General features: G+C 68.1%; 2 protein-coding genes across 3 annotated transcripts; one reads left to right on the top strand and one right to left on the bottom strand.

The window, feature by feature from the left end:
- Window positions 1-138: 138 nt before the first annotated feature.
- Window positions 139-2,776, top strand: LOC115914203 (granzyme M-like). Its single transcript, XM_030966585.1, has 5 exons — window positions 139-499; window positions 587-734; window positions 1,041-1,301; window positions 1,454-1,669; window positions 2,527-2,776. Exons 1-4 carry the CDS (start codon window positions 195-197, stop codon window positions 1,640-1,642), a joined length of 903 nt encoding a protein of 300 aa, XP_030822445.1. The 5' UTR covers window positions 139-194; the 3' UTR covers window positions 1,643-1,669; window positions 2,527-2,776.
- Window positions 1,655-17,678, bottom strand: APC2 (APC regulator of WNT signaling pathway 2). 2 transcript variants are annotated; one of them, XM_030966582.1, is made up of 15 exons: window positions 17,637-17,678; window positions 13,454-13,612; window positions 13,267-13,357; window positions 13,025-13,193; window positions 12,249-12,357; window positions 12,046-12,159; window positions 11,561-11,638; window positions 10,453-10,533; window positions 9,990-10,371; window positions 9,814-9,909; window positions 9,579-9,718; window positions 9,402-9,479; window positions 9,201-9,317; window positions 8,865-9,079; window positions 1,655-8,558 (listed from the first exon to the last, which is right to left on the bottom strand). In XM_030966582.1, exons 2-15 carry the CDS (start codon window positions 13,592-13,594, stop codon window positions 3,188-3,190), a joined length of 7,182 nt encoding a protein of 2,393 aa, XP_030822442.1. In that variant the 5' UTR covers window positions 13,595-13,612; window positions 17,637-17,678; the 3' UTR covers window positions 1,655-3,187. The 2 variants fall into 2 exon arrangements, with proteins under 2 accessions (XP_030822442.1, XP_030822444.1); XM_030966584.1 differs by lacking the exon at window positions 17,637-17,678 and adding an exon at window positions 14,054-14,215.
- Window positions 17,679-18,244: the final 566 nt, after the last annotated feature.

Here is an 18,244-nt window from a genome sequence, read left to right on the forward strand (position 1 = left end):
GCTTTCTGTCTGCTCTCAGCGCTGGGGGGGCCGTGGGTGTTTCCCACCCTCACAGGTGTGACCTTGTGGGTGCTCCTTCCCCTTCCTGCCCCCCTGAGCTGCATCCGTGCCCCGCTGCTGCCCTGCTCCGCTGTCACACGGCACCCGGGGCTCCTCCAGCTCGGCAGCTGCACCGGGAGCTGCGGAGGAGCGGGATGGGGGCGAGGGGCTGCCTGGGGCCGCTGCTGCCGCTGCTGCCGCTGCTGCTGCTGCTGCTGCTGCTGCCGCCCTTCCCTGGGTCCGGCGTGACCAGCGTGGGCTCGGAGTCACTGCCCGGGGCTGTGGCAGCTGCTGGTGGGGACAGGACGTGGCTCCAGCCCTCGATCATCGGGGGACACGAAGCCAAACGCCACTCCCGGCCCTACATGGCGTTCCTGCAGTTCGGGGCGGGTCACGCCTGCGGGGCAGCGCTGCTGCACCGGCGCTGGGCGCTCACGGCCGCGCACTGCCTGTCTGGGAGGTGAGTCTGGCACGGCCGGGTCCTGCCCGGGGAGGGAACGGGGCTCCGGTGACCGGCACCGCGCTGACCGCGCCCGGGCCGGGCCAGGCCGTGGCACAAGGGGCGGCTGCTGGTGGGGCTGCACAACTGGCGGGACGACGAGGAGGAGGACACGCAGAGCTTCACCATCCGGACTGTCTGTCCCCACCCCGGCTACGACCGACGGATGATGGAGAACGACCTGCTCCTGCTCCAGGTGGGGCTCGGGAGGGCTCCGAGCGGGGCTGGAGCGGCGGCGGTGCCGGGGAGCGCTGCCGGGAAGGGGCGGGGTGTTCGCACGGGGCCGGGGCGAGTGGCTCGGTGACATTTCCTCTTCTCACCCCCAAGAGATTTCACACCTGGGTGTCATCTCCCCGCTCCCATTGCCGCTGCGCCGGCTCGGGGCTCCCCCACCTGCAGCATTGGGGTGCTCCTCTTTGACCCCCCCACCCGCGGTGTTGGGGTGCTCCCCGCCAGCCCCTCTGCTCGTGGCGGGGGTTCTGATGTCGCCCCCCGCCCGCAGCTGGACGGGAAGGTGACACTGAGCAGGACACGGCAGCTGATCCCGCTGGCGAGCCGGGAGCCGGCGCCGGGGGCGCGGTGCAGCCTGGCGGGCTGGGGGGTCGTGGACCCCCAGGGCCGGAGGTTGTCGCCCACCCTGCAGGAGATGGATGTGACGGTGATGGACACGCGGATGTGCAACAACAGCCGCTTCTGGCACGGCAAGATCGGCCCCGCCATGATCTGCTTCCAGGGGCAGCGCCGCGGCTCGGCGCCCGCCAAGGTGAGAGTTTGGGGGTCCAAGGGGTGCAAAAACCCAAAAACCCGAGCCTGGCTGCGGGGAGGATGCTCACCCTGAGCAGGTGAGGCGTTCTCCTGGCCGTGGTGGGAGTCCCTGTGCCCTGGTCCACTCCTCGGTGTCACCTCCCCTCTCAGGGTGACTCGGGGGGGCCCTTGGTGTGCGGGAAGCGGCCGGCAGTGGCCGGCGTGGTGTCCTTCAGCAGCAAGAACGCCGCTGACCCTTTCAAACCGCCGGTGGCCGCCTCGACCGTGAAGCACAAGAAATGGATCCAGAAAATTCTGCGGAGGGGCTGCGGATCCGGCCAGCCCGACCACACGGGATAGACCAAACACCCCTTCCTATTTACACAGGTTGGCTTTTAATCGGGAATACTGTCCGGAGTCTGGTAAAATAACATCCTTAGTACATAGATACAGTGACGGCGAGCGGAGCCCGGCAGAGCCCGGCGGGATTGTCGGTGGAGGAGGAGGAAAGGAGGGCGGTGGCTTGCAGCTGGAGGGCGATGCTGGCCCTCCTGCCACCCCTGCGCTCCGTTACAGCACCCGGGAGCGCTGCTCCTGGGATTTTCCTCCTTTTCTTCAGTCCCAGCCACTGCCAGGGCAGGGGGGCTCCAGTGGGCGTTGGTGTGCCCATCCCCACCACCCCAGTGCACATCCTTGGGGTCCCCCTGCATATCCCCACAGTCCTGGTGTCTCCCTGGCCCCACTGTGCAACTCAGAGCTCCTCCCTGTGTCCCCACAGCCGCCCAGGAGTGTCCCCTGCACATGTCTCCATAGCCCCGTGTCTGTCCCTACAGCCCCCCGTGGCACTGGGATGGGGGGGCACAAAATCCACCCAAAGCAGGGAGCGATGGTGTAGGACTGGAGGTATCCAAGGGGTCTGGGACCACCTGGATTGGGGGTCCCTCTGCAGCCCATCCCATTCCCAGGGGCTGAGGCACTTCCCACACACTCCAGTGCTGGCACCTGGGCCTGGCTGGCAGCAGGAGTGGGGATGTCCCCAGGATTTCGTGCCCGTGGGCGTAATCCAGTCCTGGATGGATTCGTGTCCACATCCACAGGGACACCCCGGGGTCCTGGCTGCGAGCTGAGGCTCTCCTGCCCTGGGGGTGGGAGGCTGGGGGGCTCTGGGTGAAGGGGAGGGACCCCAGACCCTTTCCTGGGGGTTGGGCATCCCGGTGCCAGCTCAGCACCCTGTCCCCTCCCAGAGCAGCCCCCCAGCCTGGTGACAGCACCCTGTGAGCATCCCTGGGATGAGCCCATCGGGACCCCGGCCACCCCCACGAGCTTTGCCCGGCTCCTCCTGCACCATTTCCCTCTGCCACCACCTCGGACCGGCACAGATCAGCCACGAGGAACCTCCAGTGCGGGGTCCTGGTCCCCCAAACGGGTGTCCTGGTGCCCATCTCCCCCTCCAAAGCCTCTCCTGTGCATCCCTTCCCCTGCTAATAAATGAGTTGCCATGAACTGATATCAGCCAGACAAGCTGGAGCGTGTGGGGTTTTCCTGGTACTGGATGTGCTGTGTCAGCTCCTGGCGTGTGGGATCAGGCTGTGGGTGAGCAGAATGAGGGCACATGGGGACATGGCCCCACCTCAGCTTGTCCCCGGTGTCCATCAGTGGCAGGGGATGTCCCATGAGAACCACCCCAGCTCAGGCTGCCAGACCCAGAACGTTCCCAGTTCTGTCCAGTCCTTGCTGCTGGGAATGGTGATACTTCAGCACAGCAAGCCCCCAGCAGGGGCCAGCAGCAGGTTGGGGTGACTCGCTGGTCCCCAGCTGTCCCACATCCCCACGTGTGTCCCAAACACAGCCCTGGCCAGCTCCCGTGGGGCTGGGGGGCGTCACACGACCCTCACTGGGGCATCATCAAGCTTGGATTTTCTCCACCGCCTTGTCGGCCACTGCCGTCACCGCCATGGGGCTGGGGACGTAGTTGAAGGGGGTGACACGGGCGGCCTTGCTGGGGGAGCCGTGCCGGCTACCGGGGAAGCTCCCGGCGGGCGCCTCGTGCCCGAACGAGATGGGCAGGGCGGCCTTGGCGGGCGCGGGGGCTTCGCCGTCGCCGGTGGCGCGGGGGTGCGGGGGTCCCTCGCGGCTCTCCAGCGTGGGAGAGGTGCTGGAGTTGGTCTTGGAGGTGGCGAAGTCCTCGGTCTGCACCACGGCGTCGCTCGTCTTCCTGGCCGTGCCGGGGGTGCCGGGGGGCTCCTCGTCTCCGGAGCCCGCCAGCGGCAGCGCGGAGGAGGGCAGCGTGCTCTTGAGGATGTGCGGGATGTCCTCGTCCCGGATCCTCCGCCACGTGCCCTTCATCACCACCACCGGCGGCTTTCCCGGCGGGCCCCCGGGAGCCGCCGGCTCGTTCTGCCGCCGCCGCGCCGCCGCCGCCTCGGAGCGCACGGAGGATGGGCTGGCCGCCCGCCGGGCCACGCTGATGTTGGGCGAGGACGAGTAGCGCTTGAAGGGCTCGGCCGCGGGCGCGCTGCTCTTCACCGGCAGCCGGGACGGGCTCTCGGAGCTGGTCCGGCGCGGCGGTTTGGCCCCGGCCGTGGCTTTGCCGCCGGGCTGGGCTCTGGGGATGAGCGGCCGCTGGCCGGGGGTCGCCGCTTTGGCCGCCTTGAGCTCGTCGCAGCGGGAGGAGCAGAGGAACACGGCCGGGAGCGCGGCTCGGCTGCGCTGGGGGGAGCCCCGGCGAGGCAGCGAGGTGGCCGGCGGAGCCGGGGACAGGTCGGAGCGGTGGCGCAGCAGCAGGCTCGAGGATTCCTTGATGAAGGTGAGCTGGCGCAGGAAGCCGGAGCGGTCCGAGTCGCTGCCGCTGGAGCGGGCCGATGACATCCGCACCAGGTTGAGCCGGCTGCTCCCCGGCCCCCCGGGCCGAGCCTTGGAGCCATCGACCTGCTCCTCCAGCACCGGCATGGCCCCCCGGCCCGGCAGCACCTTCCTGCTGGGCTTCTGCATGAAGGGGATGCGCACGGGCGACTTCTGCGTCTTGGACTGCTTGGGAGCCGGGGATTTGGGGGCCGGGGCTCTGGCCGGGGGTCCCGGCGGGGAGGAGGAGCCGCTCGCCTTGCCCGCGGCCGGGCCGCCCTGTTTGGTGACCTGGGAGGGCGACGGCAGCTTCTTGGGGGCGTGCTGGGAGGGCGTGGAGGTGCGGGAGGAGCCCGAGGAGGGGGGGCCTTTGCCGATGCGGGCGGGCGGGGTCGTGCTCCTCTTGGGCAGCGCCAGCTCCCCGGTTTCGGGGGCTTTGCCCAGCCGGTGCAGGCTCCGCGAGCGCTGCTGGCTCAGCGAGAGGTTCTTGGCCGGCGGCGCCTCGGGCTTGGCCGCGGGGCTCTTCTTCGGGGTGGCTCGTGGGCTGGGGGCGTCTTTGGCCAGGCTGGGCATGTAGATGACGGTCCTGCCGCGGAACACCACGGGCAGGTTGGGCACCGGCTTGGCGGGCGCCGGGCTCCGCTCCGCCCTGGAGCTGGCGCGGCCGGCGGGACGGGCACCGGCCGCGTCCTTGCGCTCCGGGCGGCCCTTGCTGTGCTCCCTCCTCGCCGGGTCCCGGCCGGAGGCGCTGCCGGGCCGCTGCTTCTCCTGCCTGCCCAGGGAGAGCTGCAGCGTGGAGCCCACCGAGAGCCCCGACATGAAGGACAGGATGGAGTCGGACTCGGAGGAAGGCTCCCGGGACAGCGAGGCGGCGGCCTGGTGCAGCCAGGTGACGATGGAGTTGGCTCCCTCCTGGATGGCTTGCCACTCCACGCTGTCCAGGTCGGAACCCCGGTCCGAACCGGCCTCCTCCTCGGGGTGATGCCTGGCCTCGGCTTTCCGCTCCCTCCCGCCGGCTCCCGGCGGTTTCTGCTTTCTCTCCACCAGCCTGCGGCGAGCCGCGGGCCGCCGGCGCTTGGGCATGGCCGAGCCGATGCATTTCTGCAGCAGATCATCCTCCGAGTTGAGGCTGGGGGAGCTGGGAGAGCCCCCCTGCGCCTGCCCCGCTGCAGCTGACCGCGGCCAGGTGGCTTTGCCGCAGGGCTGGCCCCGCTCCTCGCCCTCGGAGAGGTTGGCGTCGCTCAGGGAGCTCATGGAGGAGCTCAGGGAGTAGCAGGGCGGCGTCTCGTCGGCGATCAGGTTGTTTTGAGGCTTCGTCTTGGCCTGACGGGAGCCGGGCTCAGGGTCCTTGTGGGGGACGGAGCCTCCCCAGCGCTCCCTCCGTGGCGCCCGGCCGGGCTGGGCTCTGCTCCCGGAGCCGTCCCTGCCCGCCTCGGGCAGCTCGTCCAAATCCGGGTCGTAGAAGCAGTAGACGGCTTCCTCCGTCGGCGTGGTGTGGCACAGCGACTGGAACACCACCCCGTCCTCCAGAGCGTCCTCCTTCCTCCCGGGGGCACCGCTGGCCCGGCCGGCCCCCAGCTCCAGGCTGGCCGTGCCCTTGGAGGGGGTCTGGCCCCGCTTTCCCTCGCCGCGGCCCGGGCCCGCTTTGCCCTTCCCGGCGGAGCCGAGGCGGGCGGGGGCCGAGCTGCCGGAGGCGGCTCTGCGGGCCGGGATGGGGCCGGGCTGGCGGCGCCGCTCGGCCAGGGGGTGCTCGGCCTCCTCGCCCGCCGGGTACCGCAGCGTCTCGTCGCTCAGCGAGGCGGCGCTGGAGAAGTTGACGGGGGTCCCGTCGGCCGAGTCGGTGAAGGAGTCGTCGTCCTTGAAGAGGTCGCGGGCGGTGGCTCGCAGGTGCTTGGGGACGCCGGGGTGGCTGTGGGCCGGCACCAGCATGTACACGGGGACGTGAAGCGGCTTCTTGGTCTGAGGGTGCAGCACCTGCCCGGACAGCAGCGAGGTCTTGACCTTGCGGAAGCGGGAGGGCATGGCCGAGCTGATGCACTCCTTGAGGATCTCGATGTCGTCGTCGTCGGGGGGCTCGGGGCGCTCGGCCCTTCGCCGGCCCTCCAGGTACCGCTCCTCCCGCCGCTCCTCCCTCTTCTCGTGAGCCGCGAAGTTCAGGCTGTTCTTCTCCGGGAAGGTGGGGATCAGCTTGAGCTCCACGTCCTTCTGGACGTAGTGCTCGTGCAGGGGCAGGGCGCTCAGGCTGGAGGCGCACGAGAAGTTCTCGTTGGGTTTCTCCACCGTGAAGTAAACCATGGAGTCCAGGTCCTGGGGCAGCTGGAAGCGTTCCTTGAAGTCGGTGATCTCCATGAACTTCTTGACGTTGTTCTCCCACTGGATGTTGAACTGGCTGGTCTCCTTCTCAGGCTGGCAGCCCAGCTCGAAGAGCGGGGTCTTGCTGCGGCTGGGGGGCATGGTCTGCCCGGGGCTGTCGGGCAGCTCGCTGGGGCTGATGGTGCCGCTGATCATTTCGCTGCACGGGTCGCTCTGGATGGAGCTGGCGATGGAGGGGCTCTCGAAGCTGCCCAGGGAGCTGACGGAGCTGCAGCGGCTCATCACCAGCGGCGTCTCCTGGATGTAATTCTCTGAGGAGCTCGAGGGCGTCAGGTCCTCCTGGCGCGAGGGCGAGGCCTCCCGCAGGAAAACCTTGTCACGCTTCGGGAAGGGGATGGTGATGGGCTGGGAGATCCCCACCGGTGTGGTGGCACCTGGATCCACCACCTTCTCCTTCTCCTGCCTCCCATCCTCCTCCCCTTCTGCGTCCCCTTCCTCCATCTCCAGGATCTCCAGGGAGGAGTCGCTATCCAGGTCGTTCTCGCTGTGGCTCTGCCCATCCAGCACGTTGTCTGCCGAGGAGAGGGAGGACAGGGAGCTGCACCGGGAGAAGCAGATTGGGGTGTCCTCCACCGAGTACTTCTGCACCGACTCCTGCTCTGCCGAGGCCGGTGGCTGGGCCGGCAGCTTCTCCGGGATCTTGCTCAGGGGCTCGGCTGCCTGCAGCAGTGCCGGGGGGAGCCAGGCTTGCTTCCTGCCCAGGAGGGAGGGCTGGTGGCCAGCAGCTGTGCTGCTCTTGGCTAGGGTCTCAAGCATGGGGACGTGCTGGTAGGATGGAGACAGCTTGATGGTGCGAATGTGGGGGTCAGTGGGGGGCTTGGTGCCCACCTCCTTCTTCCACTCCGTCTCCTTCTCTGGCACCTTGGGGCTGGGGAAAGTCACCACCTTCTTGGCCCGTTCGGGCAGGTCCTGCTGCTCGGGTTTGTCCGGCTCGGGGGGCTCGGCACACTCTGGTTTGCCCAGGATGCTCTTGAGGTCGAGCCGGCTGGGCCGCTTCTGGTAGCGCTGCAGCTCATCCCGGTAATCCAGGAAGGCGGCCCTGGGGCAGGGCTTCATGTGCTCCTTGGTGCAGTAGCCGTCGCTGGTGCTGCCGCTGTTGAGGCTGTCGGTGGACAGGCTGGTGTAGGCCGTCTTCAGCCGCAGCAGGGTGTGCGCCCGGCTCAGGCTCTCCCGCTTGGCGAAGCCGCCGGCGTCCGACAGCCGGCACGGCGAGCAGGACTGGGCGCGCGCCTCGTGCCCGTCCTCGGGGCCGTACTGCCAGTCCAGGCAGTGATCCTCGGAGCTGAGGCTGAAGCTGTCGTCCGAGGAGTTGTGCATGGTGGAGATGTCCTCCACCAGCTTGTCGATCTTGGCCACCGTGCTGGAGATCTTGTTGGCCAACTTCTCGGCAGCCAGCGAGACGTCGTCCTCTGGCAGCGGCGCTTTCTTGGGCTCGGCCGCCTTCCCGCTGCCGTCCTTCTCCGGCTCCGGGCAGCGTCGCTGGGCCAGCGCCCGCGGCAGCGCCTGGCCCTGCAGGAAGGAGGAGTTGAGGAACATGGAGAGCACGGAGGCGCTGGCCGTTTCCACGCCGGTGGAGATGTTGGGCACCTCGTCGTCGTCGAAGCAGCCGGAGTCGGAGGCGTAGTCCTTCACCAGGCTCTCCATATGCCGCATCGGTTTCTTGGCGCTCTGCCCCTTCAGGCTCTGCTTCTCCATGGTGTCAAAGGTCTCAGCCAGGTGTTTGGCATCCAGCTCGGCCTCCAGCGCCTTCTGCTTGCGCATGTAGAGCGAGGGCATGCAGGAGCCCGGCGACACCACGGCCGCGTCCTTGTACTTGGGGGGCCGGTTGGTGAGGAGGTTGCGCAGCGCGGCCGCGCTGCCCATGGCGATCATCTTGTGCTTGGAGTGGATGAGGTTGCGGAGCATGCTGACCGCCCCCAGGTCCCACAGCAGCTCCTGGTCGCGGGGGCTGCGAGCTGACAGGTTCCAGAGGGTGCCGCAGGCGTTGCTGACGATGGTCAGGCTGTGCGAGCGCAGGTGCTGCAGCAGTGTCTGCAGGCAGTTGTGGTCCCGGAGCACCTGCCTGTGGGACAGAGGGGACCCCTCGGCTGTCAGGGTGGTCCTGGACCCGCTCCCTGCCCCATCCCAGGGGTGCAAGGTGACCCCACCGCTGCCCAGCCATGACATCCCCCCAGTGTTGTCCCTGGGGGCTGCAGTGCCCCCTGATCCTGCAGCCGTTGCACCCCCAACACCTCCCTTGGTGCCCCAGGTCCCTCATCTCCATCCCCCTTTTACCTGTAGCCATATCATCCCCCGATGCCATCCTGGGGTCCATGGAGCCACGGCGCGGGTCCCTCAGGTGCAGCCCCACCCCCGCAGTGCCCCTCACCTGTAATCCTCCCGTGTGGCAACGAGGCTGGAGACGTTCCTGAGGATGCCACCGCCGCTCTCGATGATGGCCAGGGAGTTGCTCTGGCACTTGTAGGTGAGGGTGCTGACCAGGAAGCCCAGGGCCCCCTCCACCCCGCAGATGGCTGCCTTGTTCTCCGTGCTGTGCGCCGAGAGGTTCCACAGCGCGCTCAGGACGCTCTTCAGTGTCGACTCCTGCCCCGGGAGGGGACACACAACTCCTGTCAGCCCTGTCCTGTCACCCTGTGCCCGCTGTCACCCACCCCAGGGGGACACACAGACCTGCCAGGTCTGTCTGTCACCACCCCAGGCTCACCTTGCCGGCGTGCAGGGCGCAGCGCATCAGCCCGGTGACGCTGCCCACCTCCCGCAGCACCTTCTTGCTGTTGATGTCAGCGCGCCAGGAGAGGTTCCTCAGGATGCTGGAGACCACCTGGAGGGGCAGAATGGGGTGAGCGGGGCACGGGGACTGTCCCCTTACCTGTGCCCCACCCCAGGGAGCCCCACCAGTGCCCACCTGGTGCAGCTCCTCGCTGTCAGAGCCCAGCTGAGCCACGATGGCCTCCATGCAGCCCCGGCGGGAGCACAGCGTGGCCTGCGGGGAGGATGAGGATGGTGAGAGTGATGCTGCGACCCCCAGACCCTGCTGATCCCCCCCAGACCCTGCTGATGCCCCCCAAACCGCCCTCCCCACCTTGTTGACCACATCCCCAAAGGTGAGGTTGGTGAGGGCCATCCCCGCGTAGCGTCGCAGCGCCAGGTTCAGGGGGTCGTTGGTCATCTTGTGCATCTCATAATCCACCTGCAGCAGCTCGGCCACGGCCTGCAGCCCACCTGTGGGACGAGGCAGGGGTCGTTTGGGCTTCCCCCACCTCCAGCAGCCCGTCTGGGGGCAGTGCAGAGGGAAGGAGCCGCCTCCCCGCGCTCACCCAGCTCGTTCATGGCCCGCCGGTACTCCTCGTCGAAGGACAGCTTCATGATGGCACAGGTGGCCTGGCAGATCTGCGGCTCGATGGGCACTGGCACTGCGGGGGGACCAGGCTCGGTCACACACGATGCTCCCAGTCCCTCCCAGCCCCTCCCAGCACGCGTGGCCCGCCCGTACCGGCGCCCTCGGGGCCCCGTGCCCCGTCCCTGCTCTGCATCTGCAGCCAGTCCCAGCAGGTCTCCGAGTAGGAGCGGATCTGCTCCAGGACGTGCAGCACCCGCATCTCCTTCTTGGCCTGGCCCTCGTCGGGCTGCGAGAAGACGATGTTGTGCAGGGCGGCGTTGGCTCTCATGCGGGCGTCCTTGGCGCCCGTGGGGCTCTCGGGGGGCCCCGGCTCGCCGTCGGAGTCGTGCAGGATCTGGATGAGCAGCGGCAGGCAGCCCGACTTGCGCATGGCCTGGCAGCTCTCCTGCGAGCTGGACATGGCCAGCAGCGTGCGGGACATGTCCTCCTTGTCGCGCGTGGCCAGCATGGACAGCAGCCAGAACACCACCTCCACCTGCGGGCGGCACACGGGGTCACGCTCAGCCCCGCCGCGGGCTCAGCCCACCCCAGCCGTGCTCCGCGTCCTGCTGCTCACCTTGGTGTTGCCGCCCTCCTCGGGGTGGGTCGGGGGGTCCAGGCTGCCGTCCCCCTCCATGCCCGGGACCTTCCCGCAGAGCTGCAGAGGAGGGGGCAGGTGGGGGGGGCTGCATTGCAGCGCCCTCGCCCCCCGTGCCCAGCCCCTCCCCACTTTCCTGCCGCCCCCTGCTCCCCAATCGTTGTTTCCGTCAGAGCCAGGGGTGGGTGTTGAGCTAAAAGCGGGGATGATGGGGATGGGGGAGCGTGGGTGGGCAGCGGGGAGGGGGCTGGGGCTGAGCCCGCGGGGTGAGGGAGGGGTGGGAAACGGGGGCTGGGAGGATCTGGGGGCGTCTGGGGGTGATGGGGGCCGTGGGTGTTGCACGTGGGGCTGTGGGTGACAGTGGGACAATGATGGTGGCAGGGCTGTGATGGTGACAATGGCAGGGCTGAGGGTGGCAGTGGGACAATGACAATGGTGGGGTTGTGATGGTGACAGTGGCAGGGCCATGGGTGACAGTGGGTCCGTGGCAATGGTGGGGCAGTGGGTGACAGTGTGGCGATGGTGACGACAGCCTGTGATGGTGACAATGGTGGAGCTTTGGGTGACAATGGGACAATGGCAATGGCAGCCTGTGATGGTGACAGTGTCAGGGCTGTGGGTGACAGTGGGACAATGGCGATGGCAGGGCTGTGGGTGACAGTGGGTCCGTGGCAATGCTGGGTCAGTGGGTGACACTGGGACCATGTGGATGGCATCCCATGGCGATGATGATGATGATGATGGTGGTGGTGGAGCCGTGGGCGACAGTGGGACAATGACAGCGGCGAGGCTGTGGGTGACACTGGGGCCGTGTCGATGGCAGCCCATGACGATGACGATGACGATGCCGATGGCAGGCTGCCCACCCTGGCGGCGGCAGATGCCGCGGGAGCCCCCGCCCGCCCGCCCGCCATGGCCTACTTCTGGTCTCCATGGCAACTGCCCATTTCACGGTGCCCGAGCCGCACAAAGCCCGGCTGTGCCGGTGGGGACAGCGCGGGGACAGCGCGGGGGGGCCCTGCTGGCCCCTTCCTCCCCCTCCCTGGCTCCAGAGGCAGCGGGGACAGCCCGGCCCCAATGCCAGCACCTGCGGCTCCGGCTGCTGCGCCTTGTCCTGCGCCTCCATCAGCTCCTTGTCGATCTGCTCCAGCCGGGACGCCCGGATCTGGGGAGCACAGGGGGCGTTGGACAGGGCTGGGACCCCCCGGGACCACGAGAGATGGGAGGGAGAGGGGTGGGTGTGCAAGGAATGGGGTGTGAGCAGCTGGTGTGGGGTGTGAGCAGCTGGTGTGGGGTGTGAGCAGCTGGTGTGGGGTGTGAGGAGCTGGAGTAGGGTGTGAGCAGCTGGTGTGGGGTGTGAGGAGCTGGAGTAGGGTGTGAGGAGCTGGAGTAGGGTGTGAGGAGCTGGTGTAGGGTACAAGGAGCTGGTGTAGGGTGAGAGAAACTGGAATAGGGTGTGAAGAACTGGAGTAGGGCGCCCAGAGCTGCTTGTGATGGTACCCAGAGTTGAGCCCATCAGTCTGGGGCCCCCCAGAATCAGAGCAGGAGGAGTCTGGGGGTGAAGGACCCGACCTGAGCCCTCTGCACCATCTCATCGGCCGTCCCGAAGCGCTCCTCCATCAGCGAGCGGATGTGCTGCGCCTCGAACTGCAGCTGCTGCCGGATCAGATCCATCTGCATGGAGAACTGGGGGGCACACAGGGGGTGCCGTGAGCGGGGCAGGGTCTGGGCAGCTCCCCGAGGCCTGGGGGGCACAGGGGGGGTCCCCCACTCACCGTCTCCACGTGGGGCAGCTCGTCCAGGCGCGTGGCCAGGCTCTGCAGCTGTGAGTAGTACCAGACCTTCTCCTTCTCCTCCTTCTCGATCTCCCCCAGCAGGAAACACCTGCCGAGAGAGGGGGGGACTGTCAGGATCCAGGACATCCCTCTGGCTGGTCTTAGAGACCCTGGCACAGAGCCCAAAACACCTGTGGGTTTGATTATGACCCATGGAGCAAATTACCAACCTTATAGGAAGATCAGCAAGCCACAACAGTTTAGGTAGAATATTAGTGAAGTAATCACAAAGTGAAAAAGTAGATTTTAGGGTTTTTGGTATGGGGGTTCAGGAGGCAAGATGGAGGGAACTGGGTGTGTCCAGCCTTTCTCCTTCTTCTTCTTGACCTCCATCTTCTGCTGTGATGTTGGCACTTTTAGATTGGTTTAGAGTAGAAGCTCACTGTCTGACATAGGTGACAGGTATTGGGAAGGAATTGTAAACATTGTACACGTAGTTTTTAGTATAAAGACATAACACTGCCCTGGGGCAGGCAGAGTGCCTGGACTGTGTTGCTGAGCTGACCTTGGCAGGGCAGGAGAAAGAATTTTATAAATAAGATACAATGAACAACCTTGAGACCGAGAAATGAAGAGCCCTGACTCCTTCTCCAAGCGCTGAGCTGGGCAAAGAGACTTTCCAACCTTTCTCGGGGTCACTGTGAGCAGCGAGAGCCCCCGGCAGGATCAGCACAACCCCCGGCCCCCCCAGCCCCTGTGACCCCCCAGCCCATCACCTCTCGCGGTCCAGCTCCTCCAGCATGCGGAACGTGGCCCTGCCCAGCTCCCCGGGCCCGTCCCGGTGCGCGGCGGGGCCCGCCGGGCTCTCCTCGGGGCCGCGCCCGGTGCTCGGCGCCTCCGGGGCGAACTTGAGGTTGTAGAGGCTGCTGATGTCCATCTGCAGGGCTGGGCACGGGCACAGCGGGGTCAGGGGGGGCTTGGCGGGGTCTCCCCCTCCCCACCCTGCCCGGGCACCCACCTTTGAGCTGCTCCAGCACCTCCGTCTGCCCCGAGCTCACCATGACCCGCGCCTCCTGCTCCAGCTTGCCCTGGAGGTGCTTCAGGACCTCCTAAACCAGGGGTGGAGATGTTGAGGACGGGGAGACGCGGATGGAACCCCCCCATTTCGGGCTCTGCGCGCCGCCCCCAGCCGGGCCTGTCCCCACCTTCATGTCCGAGGTCTCATTTTCCAGCTTGGAGAGGTGGTTGGAGTTGTCCTCGAGCTCCCGCCGCAGGTGGCTGTTCTCCTTCTTCAGCGCCTCCACCTGCCGCACCAGCTGGTCGTACGAGGCGATGGAGCCGGACATCTTCACCTCCGGCAGGGCCTGCGGGGGGGGTTCGGGGCTGGGCAGCACTCGGGGGGCTCCGCGGGACCCTCACAGCCCCCCAGGACCCACCTGGGACCGCGGCACCCCAACACCCGCACCCCCCGAGCCCTGCGAGAGCCGGAGCCCCCAAACCCCCCCCGAGGGGCGGCCCCGGCTCAGGGTGGGCTCCAGGCAGAGCCCCCCAGCCCCGCCAGCCCCCGCCTGGTTCGCAGCCTCCGCAGAGCTCCGCTCTCCCTTTGTCTCGCTTTTGTCTTCTCCCGCTCCCAACCTTCTCCCGCTCCGCTCCCTCCGGCTCCGGGGGCAGCCCCGGCCCCTCCAGGGCCCCCCCGCCCTCCTGTGCCCCCCACCCAAACCCTCTCAGCCCCTCTGAGCCCCCCCAGCCGCCCCCAGCCCCCCGAATCCGCCTTTGCCGCAGCGCCCGCCGCCCCTCGCACCCACCCGGGGGGACACTCAGGGCGCTGGCACGCTCGGGGAGGGGGTCGGGGACCCCCCCTCACCCCCCGGAGGGTCCTGGTGGCAGCGGGAGCCCGACGGCCCCGCGGATGCTCCGTCAGCACCGCGTGTGAGCGGGGGGAGCCCGCAAAGGGGGGGCGGTGGGGATGTGGGATCCCCTCCTCCCCTCGGCTGCCCCCACCCCATATCCCCCCAGCAAAATGGGTCAGGAGGGGCAGAGATCGCCCCCCCCCACCTCGGGCTCTGACACCCCCAAATCTGCCCCACGGCGGCTCCCTTGGGGCCCTGCTGCTCCCACGAGTCCTTTTGGGTGTCCCAGCAGCCCCCAAACGCCCCCATCGATGTCCTGCACACCCCAGGAGCCATCCCGGGCCCCCCCAAACCGCTCCTTCACCCCCACAGCGGTGGGGGACCCCACGTGCTGCCCTGTGGGTCCTGCTGGGGGGTGCCCCCCTGGCACCACCCAGATTCCCAAAGACCCCCAGGGTGTGAATCCTCCCCCAGCCACTGCAAATTCCCCCCAGGAGAGAAATAACCCCGGGCAGAGGGGACGGGAGAGCGTGGGGGGCAGAGGAAGGGGGGAGGAGGGGGATGAGGGATGGGAGATTTGGGGATGGAGGGTGGACAAGGAGGGAATTCGGGAGGGAGAATGAGGGATGCGGGAATGGGGAATGCAGGGTGAGGGGTGAGGGATGATGGGTGTGGGATACAGAACATGGGATGCAGGATAAGGGATGCAGGATCAGGGATGTAGGGATGGGGAATGCAGGGTGAGGGATTTGGGAACTGGGAATGCAGGGCGAAGGATGCAGGAATGTGGAAGGTGAGGGGTGTGGGATGACGGGTGCAGGATACAGAATATGGGATGCAGGATAAGGGATGCAAGGTGAGGGATGCAGGAATGGAAAATGCAGGAATGTGGAATGCAGGGTGAGGGATGTGGGAAAGGGGAATACAGGATCAGGGGTGCAGGATGAGGGATGCAGAATCAGGGATGTGGGAATGAGGAATGCAGGGTGAGGGATAAAGGATGAGGGATGCAGGGTGAGGGATGTGGGGTGACGGGTGCAGGATACGGAATATGGGATGCAGGGTGAGGGATGCAGGGTGAGGGATTGGGGATATGGAAGGCAGGACCCCACAGGAGGGAGGTGGGGGGATGGATGGATGGATGGATGGATGGATGGATGGATGGATGGATGGATGGATGGATGGATGGATGGATGGATGGATGGATGCGGGATAATGGATGCAGGATGCGGGATGAGCAGGGCCTGCTGTTGCTATGGCGACAGGGATGGGGGAGCACAGGCGGTTCCCGGCCCTTCCCGAGGACTCAGACGTGGAGGATGGGGCTGTTCAGCCCTGGAGGGGGCAATGGCAGCCAGGGGCTTCCACTCCTCCAGGGGAACACGTATCTGCCTCCCCAGCACCCCAAACCTGTGGGTACCCACCCAACTGCTCAGCCAGGGACCCCCACCCTGAAAGAACCCGGGGTGCTCGGGCTGGGGGGGTCGGGGCTGGGATATTTGGGGGGTTGATGGAGGGGGGGCTGAGCTCTGCTCCCCCCAGCTCCTGGCAGGGCCGGCCGAGCGCGGCGGCCGCAGCGGCGCCGGGATCTGCAGCCTGCGGGGAGGGGCCGGGGCCGCACCTGCATCCACAGAGCGGCGAGACACGGCGGGAAAGGGGGGCCGGGGCTGCGGGAAATGGGGGCCGGGGCTGCGGGAATGGGGGCCAGGGTTGCGGGAAATGGGGGCCGGGGCTTCAGTTCCATTCCAGCACCATCACAGTCACTGTCCCACAGCACCCGGTGTCCCCCCAGGGCTGGATCCAGGCACGGCCGTGGGCTGACCCTGGGGTGATGTGATGGCTCGGGGTCCTGGCTGTGTCTCCTCCTACCCCCAAAATCTGCCTCTCTCTGCTGAGGGCACCCCAGGACTGGCCGAGGCCGCTGGTGGGACCTGGATCCATCCAGCAATTTCCTGGCAGGGGCAGACGCTGCTGCAGATGAAGCAGCAGCTGCACCGCCCAGCACACCCTGCTGTCCTCCTCGCTGCCCAGGATGCTCACTGCCCACCCCACTGCCCACAGTGCCCACTGCCCACCCCACTGCCTGCAGCACTCAGTGCCCACCCCACTGCCCACAGCGCCCACCACCCTCTGCACTGCTCACACCGCAGTGCCCATTGCTCAGCACAGGTGATGTCGCCTTAGCCAGGGCCACCCCGGCCTGGGCAGAGCAGGGCAGGGCCTGGGCAGCCCTGGGGGTACCCCAAGCTCCCTGCACCCCTCGCTCACTGCAGCCTGGCTCTGCGGATGAGGCTGGGGACAGGGACCGCAGCCATCAGCCCAGTGTGGCCGCACCGCCAAAGGCACAGCTGAGCCCCGGCCCCGGCTGCGGCTCCTGCGGCCCCCGGGGACATTAAACAAACAGCGTGTTGTCACCAGCCCGGGCTGATCGACCCGGCCCCCGGGACCCCCGACCACAGCAAATCCCCCCCTGGGAGCACAGCCCCCCCCCCAGTTCCGCCGTGCAGGGACACGGGGATTTGGGGATTTGGGATCCATCACCCTCTCCTCACAGAGCATCGAGCCCCGCAGCCCCCGCACAGCCCCTGCACACACACACACACGGGCATCGTGGCCTGGGGATGGATGTGGGGCCCTGCTGGGGTCCCCAACACCCCCAGCACAGCCCCCTCACAATGCAGGGCCCCCTTTATCCGCCCCACGCCCCCGGGTGCCCGTGGGAGGCAGCGGGGTGAACGTGCAGCCACCTCCCCACCCCATCCGGGGTGATTGGGGACACCCCTGCCCGGGGACACGGCACGGGGACCCTGGGGGTGCCCCCCGGGTGGGGTTGATGTGCTGGTTTGAGAGGCCGAGGATTTTGAGGGGCCAGTCTGGGCGGTGGATTTGGGGTGTGGGTGTGTGGGGAGGGTTTGGGTGAGGTTTTGGGGCTCCAAATCCGGGGCTCAGCCGCAATGCCCGGCCCAGCCGCGCTGGGGGAGCATCGGGAGGGGGGGGTCTGCAGAGAACCGAGCTCGCATGGGGCGGGGGGAGCTGCTGTCACCCCAGGAACGACCCCCCCGCCTCGCCCGCAGGATGGGGATGGGGATGGGGATGGAGGTGGGATGGGGATGAAGGTGAGAATGCGGACGGGGATGCTGCTCCCTCTTCCCCCCCCTCCCGCGGGCTCCCCGCCGAGCCCCGGCATTGTCCGGCCTTTGTTCCTGCAGGATGCGGGGGGTAAGCGCTGCCCGACCCTCCCGATTCCCCCTGAACCCCCAGATCCGCCATGAACCCTCCTGTCCCCCAAAATCCCCCCGATCCCCCCGATCCCGCGGGACGGAGCCGCGCCCGCCGCAGGAAAGGGCCGGGGGCATCCCCGCCCCGGGGAGGGGGCGCAGATCGGGGCCCCCCCGGTGCATCCAACCCTCCGCAAGCCGACACCGCACCCCGATCCCCCCCGGCCCCGCCGCGCAGCCCCCTCGCCGCTTTCCCCCATCCCCGGAGCCGCCGGGACCCGCGGGGGGCTCGGGGGTGCGGGGGGCAGGTGCGGCCGTACCTCATCCCCGGCGGTGCGGAGCGGTGCGGGCGGTGCGGGCGGTGCGGGCGGTGCGGGGCGGTGCGGGGCGGTGCGGGGCGGTGCGGAGCTGGGCGAGGCTCCGGCGCGGCCCCGAGCAGCCGCATCCCGCCCCCGCCCCCCCGCTCTCGGTCGGGATTTTCCAGCGGCGCCGCCGCCGTTAGAGGGCGGCACCGGGGGCTCCCCGCGCCCCCCCGGACTGTGCCGGGCGGGGGGAAACGGGACCCCCCGGGAGGGCTCCGTTCCCCTCCATCCGCCTCCTTTCCAGCCTCTGCAAAAACGCCGGGATCTGCCCCGTCCCCGTGTCCCGGGACGCACCTGCCGCTCCCGACCGGACCGGTCCCCTCCAGACCGAACCTGTCCTCTCAAACCGAACCGGCCCCTCCAGACCGAACCGGCCCTTCCAGACCGAACCTGCCCTCTCAACCGAATCTGTCCCCCGCGAGCCGCCCGGTGCCACCCCCATGTCCTTGGGGACCCATCCAAGGTGCGGCAGCACCGGCTGAGCCCTGGTGTCCCTCCCCGGGATGAGCGGGACCCTCACGACGACCCCTCTGCAGCTTCTGCCATGTGCTCAGGTCACTGTCACC

This window comes from Camarhynchus parvulus, chromosome 28 (genome assembly GCF_901933205.1).
Source record: "Camarhynchus parvulus chromosome 28, STF_HiC, whole genome shotgun sequence".
Classification (NCBI taxonomy): Eukaryota; Metazoa; Chordata; class Aves; order Passeriformes; family Thraupidae; genus Camarhynchus; species Camarhynchus parvulus.

What these genes read in the sequence shown, in the direction of transcription:
- APC2 (XM_030966582.1), bottom strand. Translation starts at nt 13,594, where the DNA reads ATGTCCGGCTCCATCGCCTCGTACGACCAGCTGGTGCGGCAGGTGGAG. An exon ending in AGGAGGGCGGCAACACCAAG is followed by an intron (nt 10,372 to 10,452) that starts GTGAGCAGCAGG and finishes TGCCGCCCGCAG; the next exon opens with GTGGAGGTGGTGTTCTGGCT. An exon ending in ACAGCGAGGAGCTGCACCAG is followed by an intron (nt 9,318 to 9,401) that starts GTGGGCACTGGT and finishes CTGCCCCTCCAG; the next exon opens with GTGGTCTCCAGCATCCTGAG.
- LOC115914203 (XM_030966585.1), top strand. Translation starts at nt 195, where the DNA reads ATGGGGGCGAGGGGCTGCCTGGGGCCGCTGCTGCCGCTGCTGCCGCTG. An exon ending in GCGCACTGCCTGTCTGGGAG is followed by an intron (nt 500 to 586) that starts GTGAGTCTGGCA and finishes GGGCCGGGCCAG; the next exon opens with GCCGTGGCACAAGGGGCGGC. An exon ending in ACGACCTGCTCCTGCTCCAG is followed by an intron (nt 735 to 1,040) that starts GTGGGGCTCGGG and finishes CCCCGCCCGCAG; the next exon opens with CTGGACGGGAAGGTGACACT.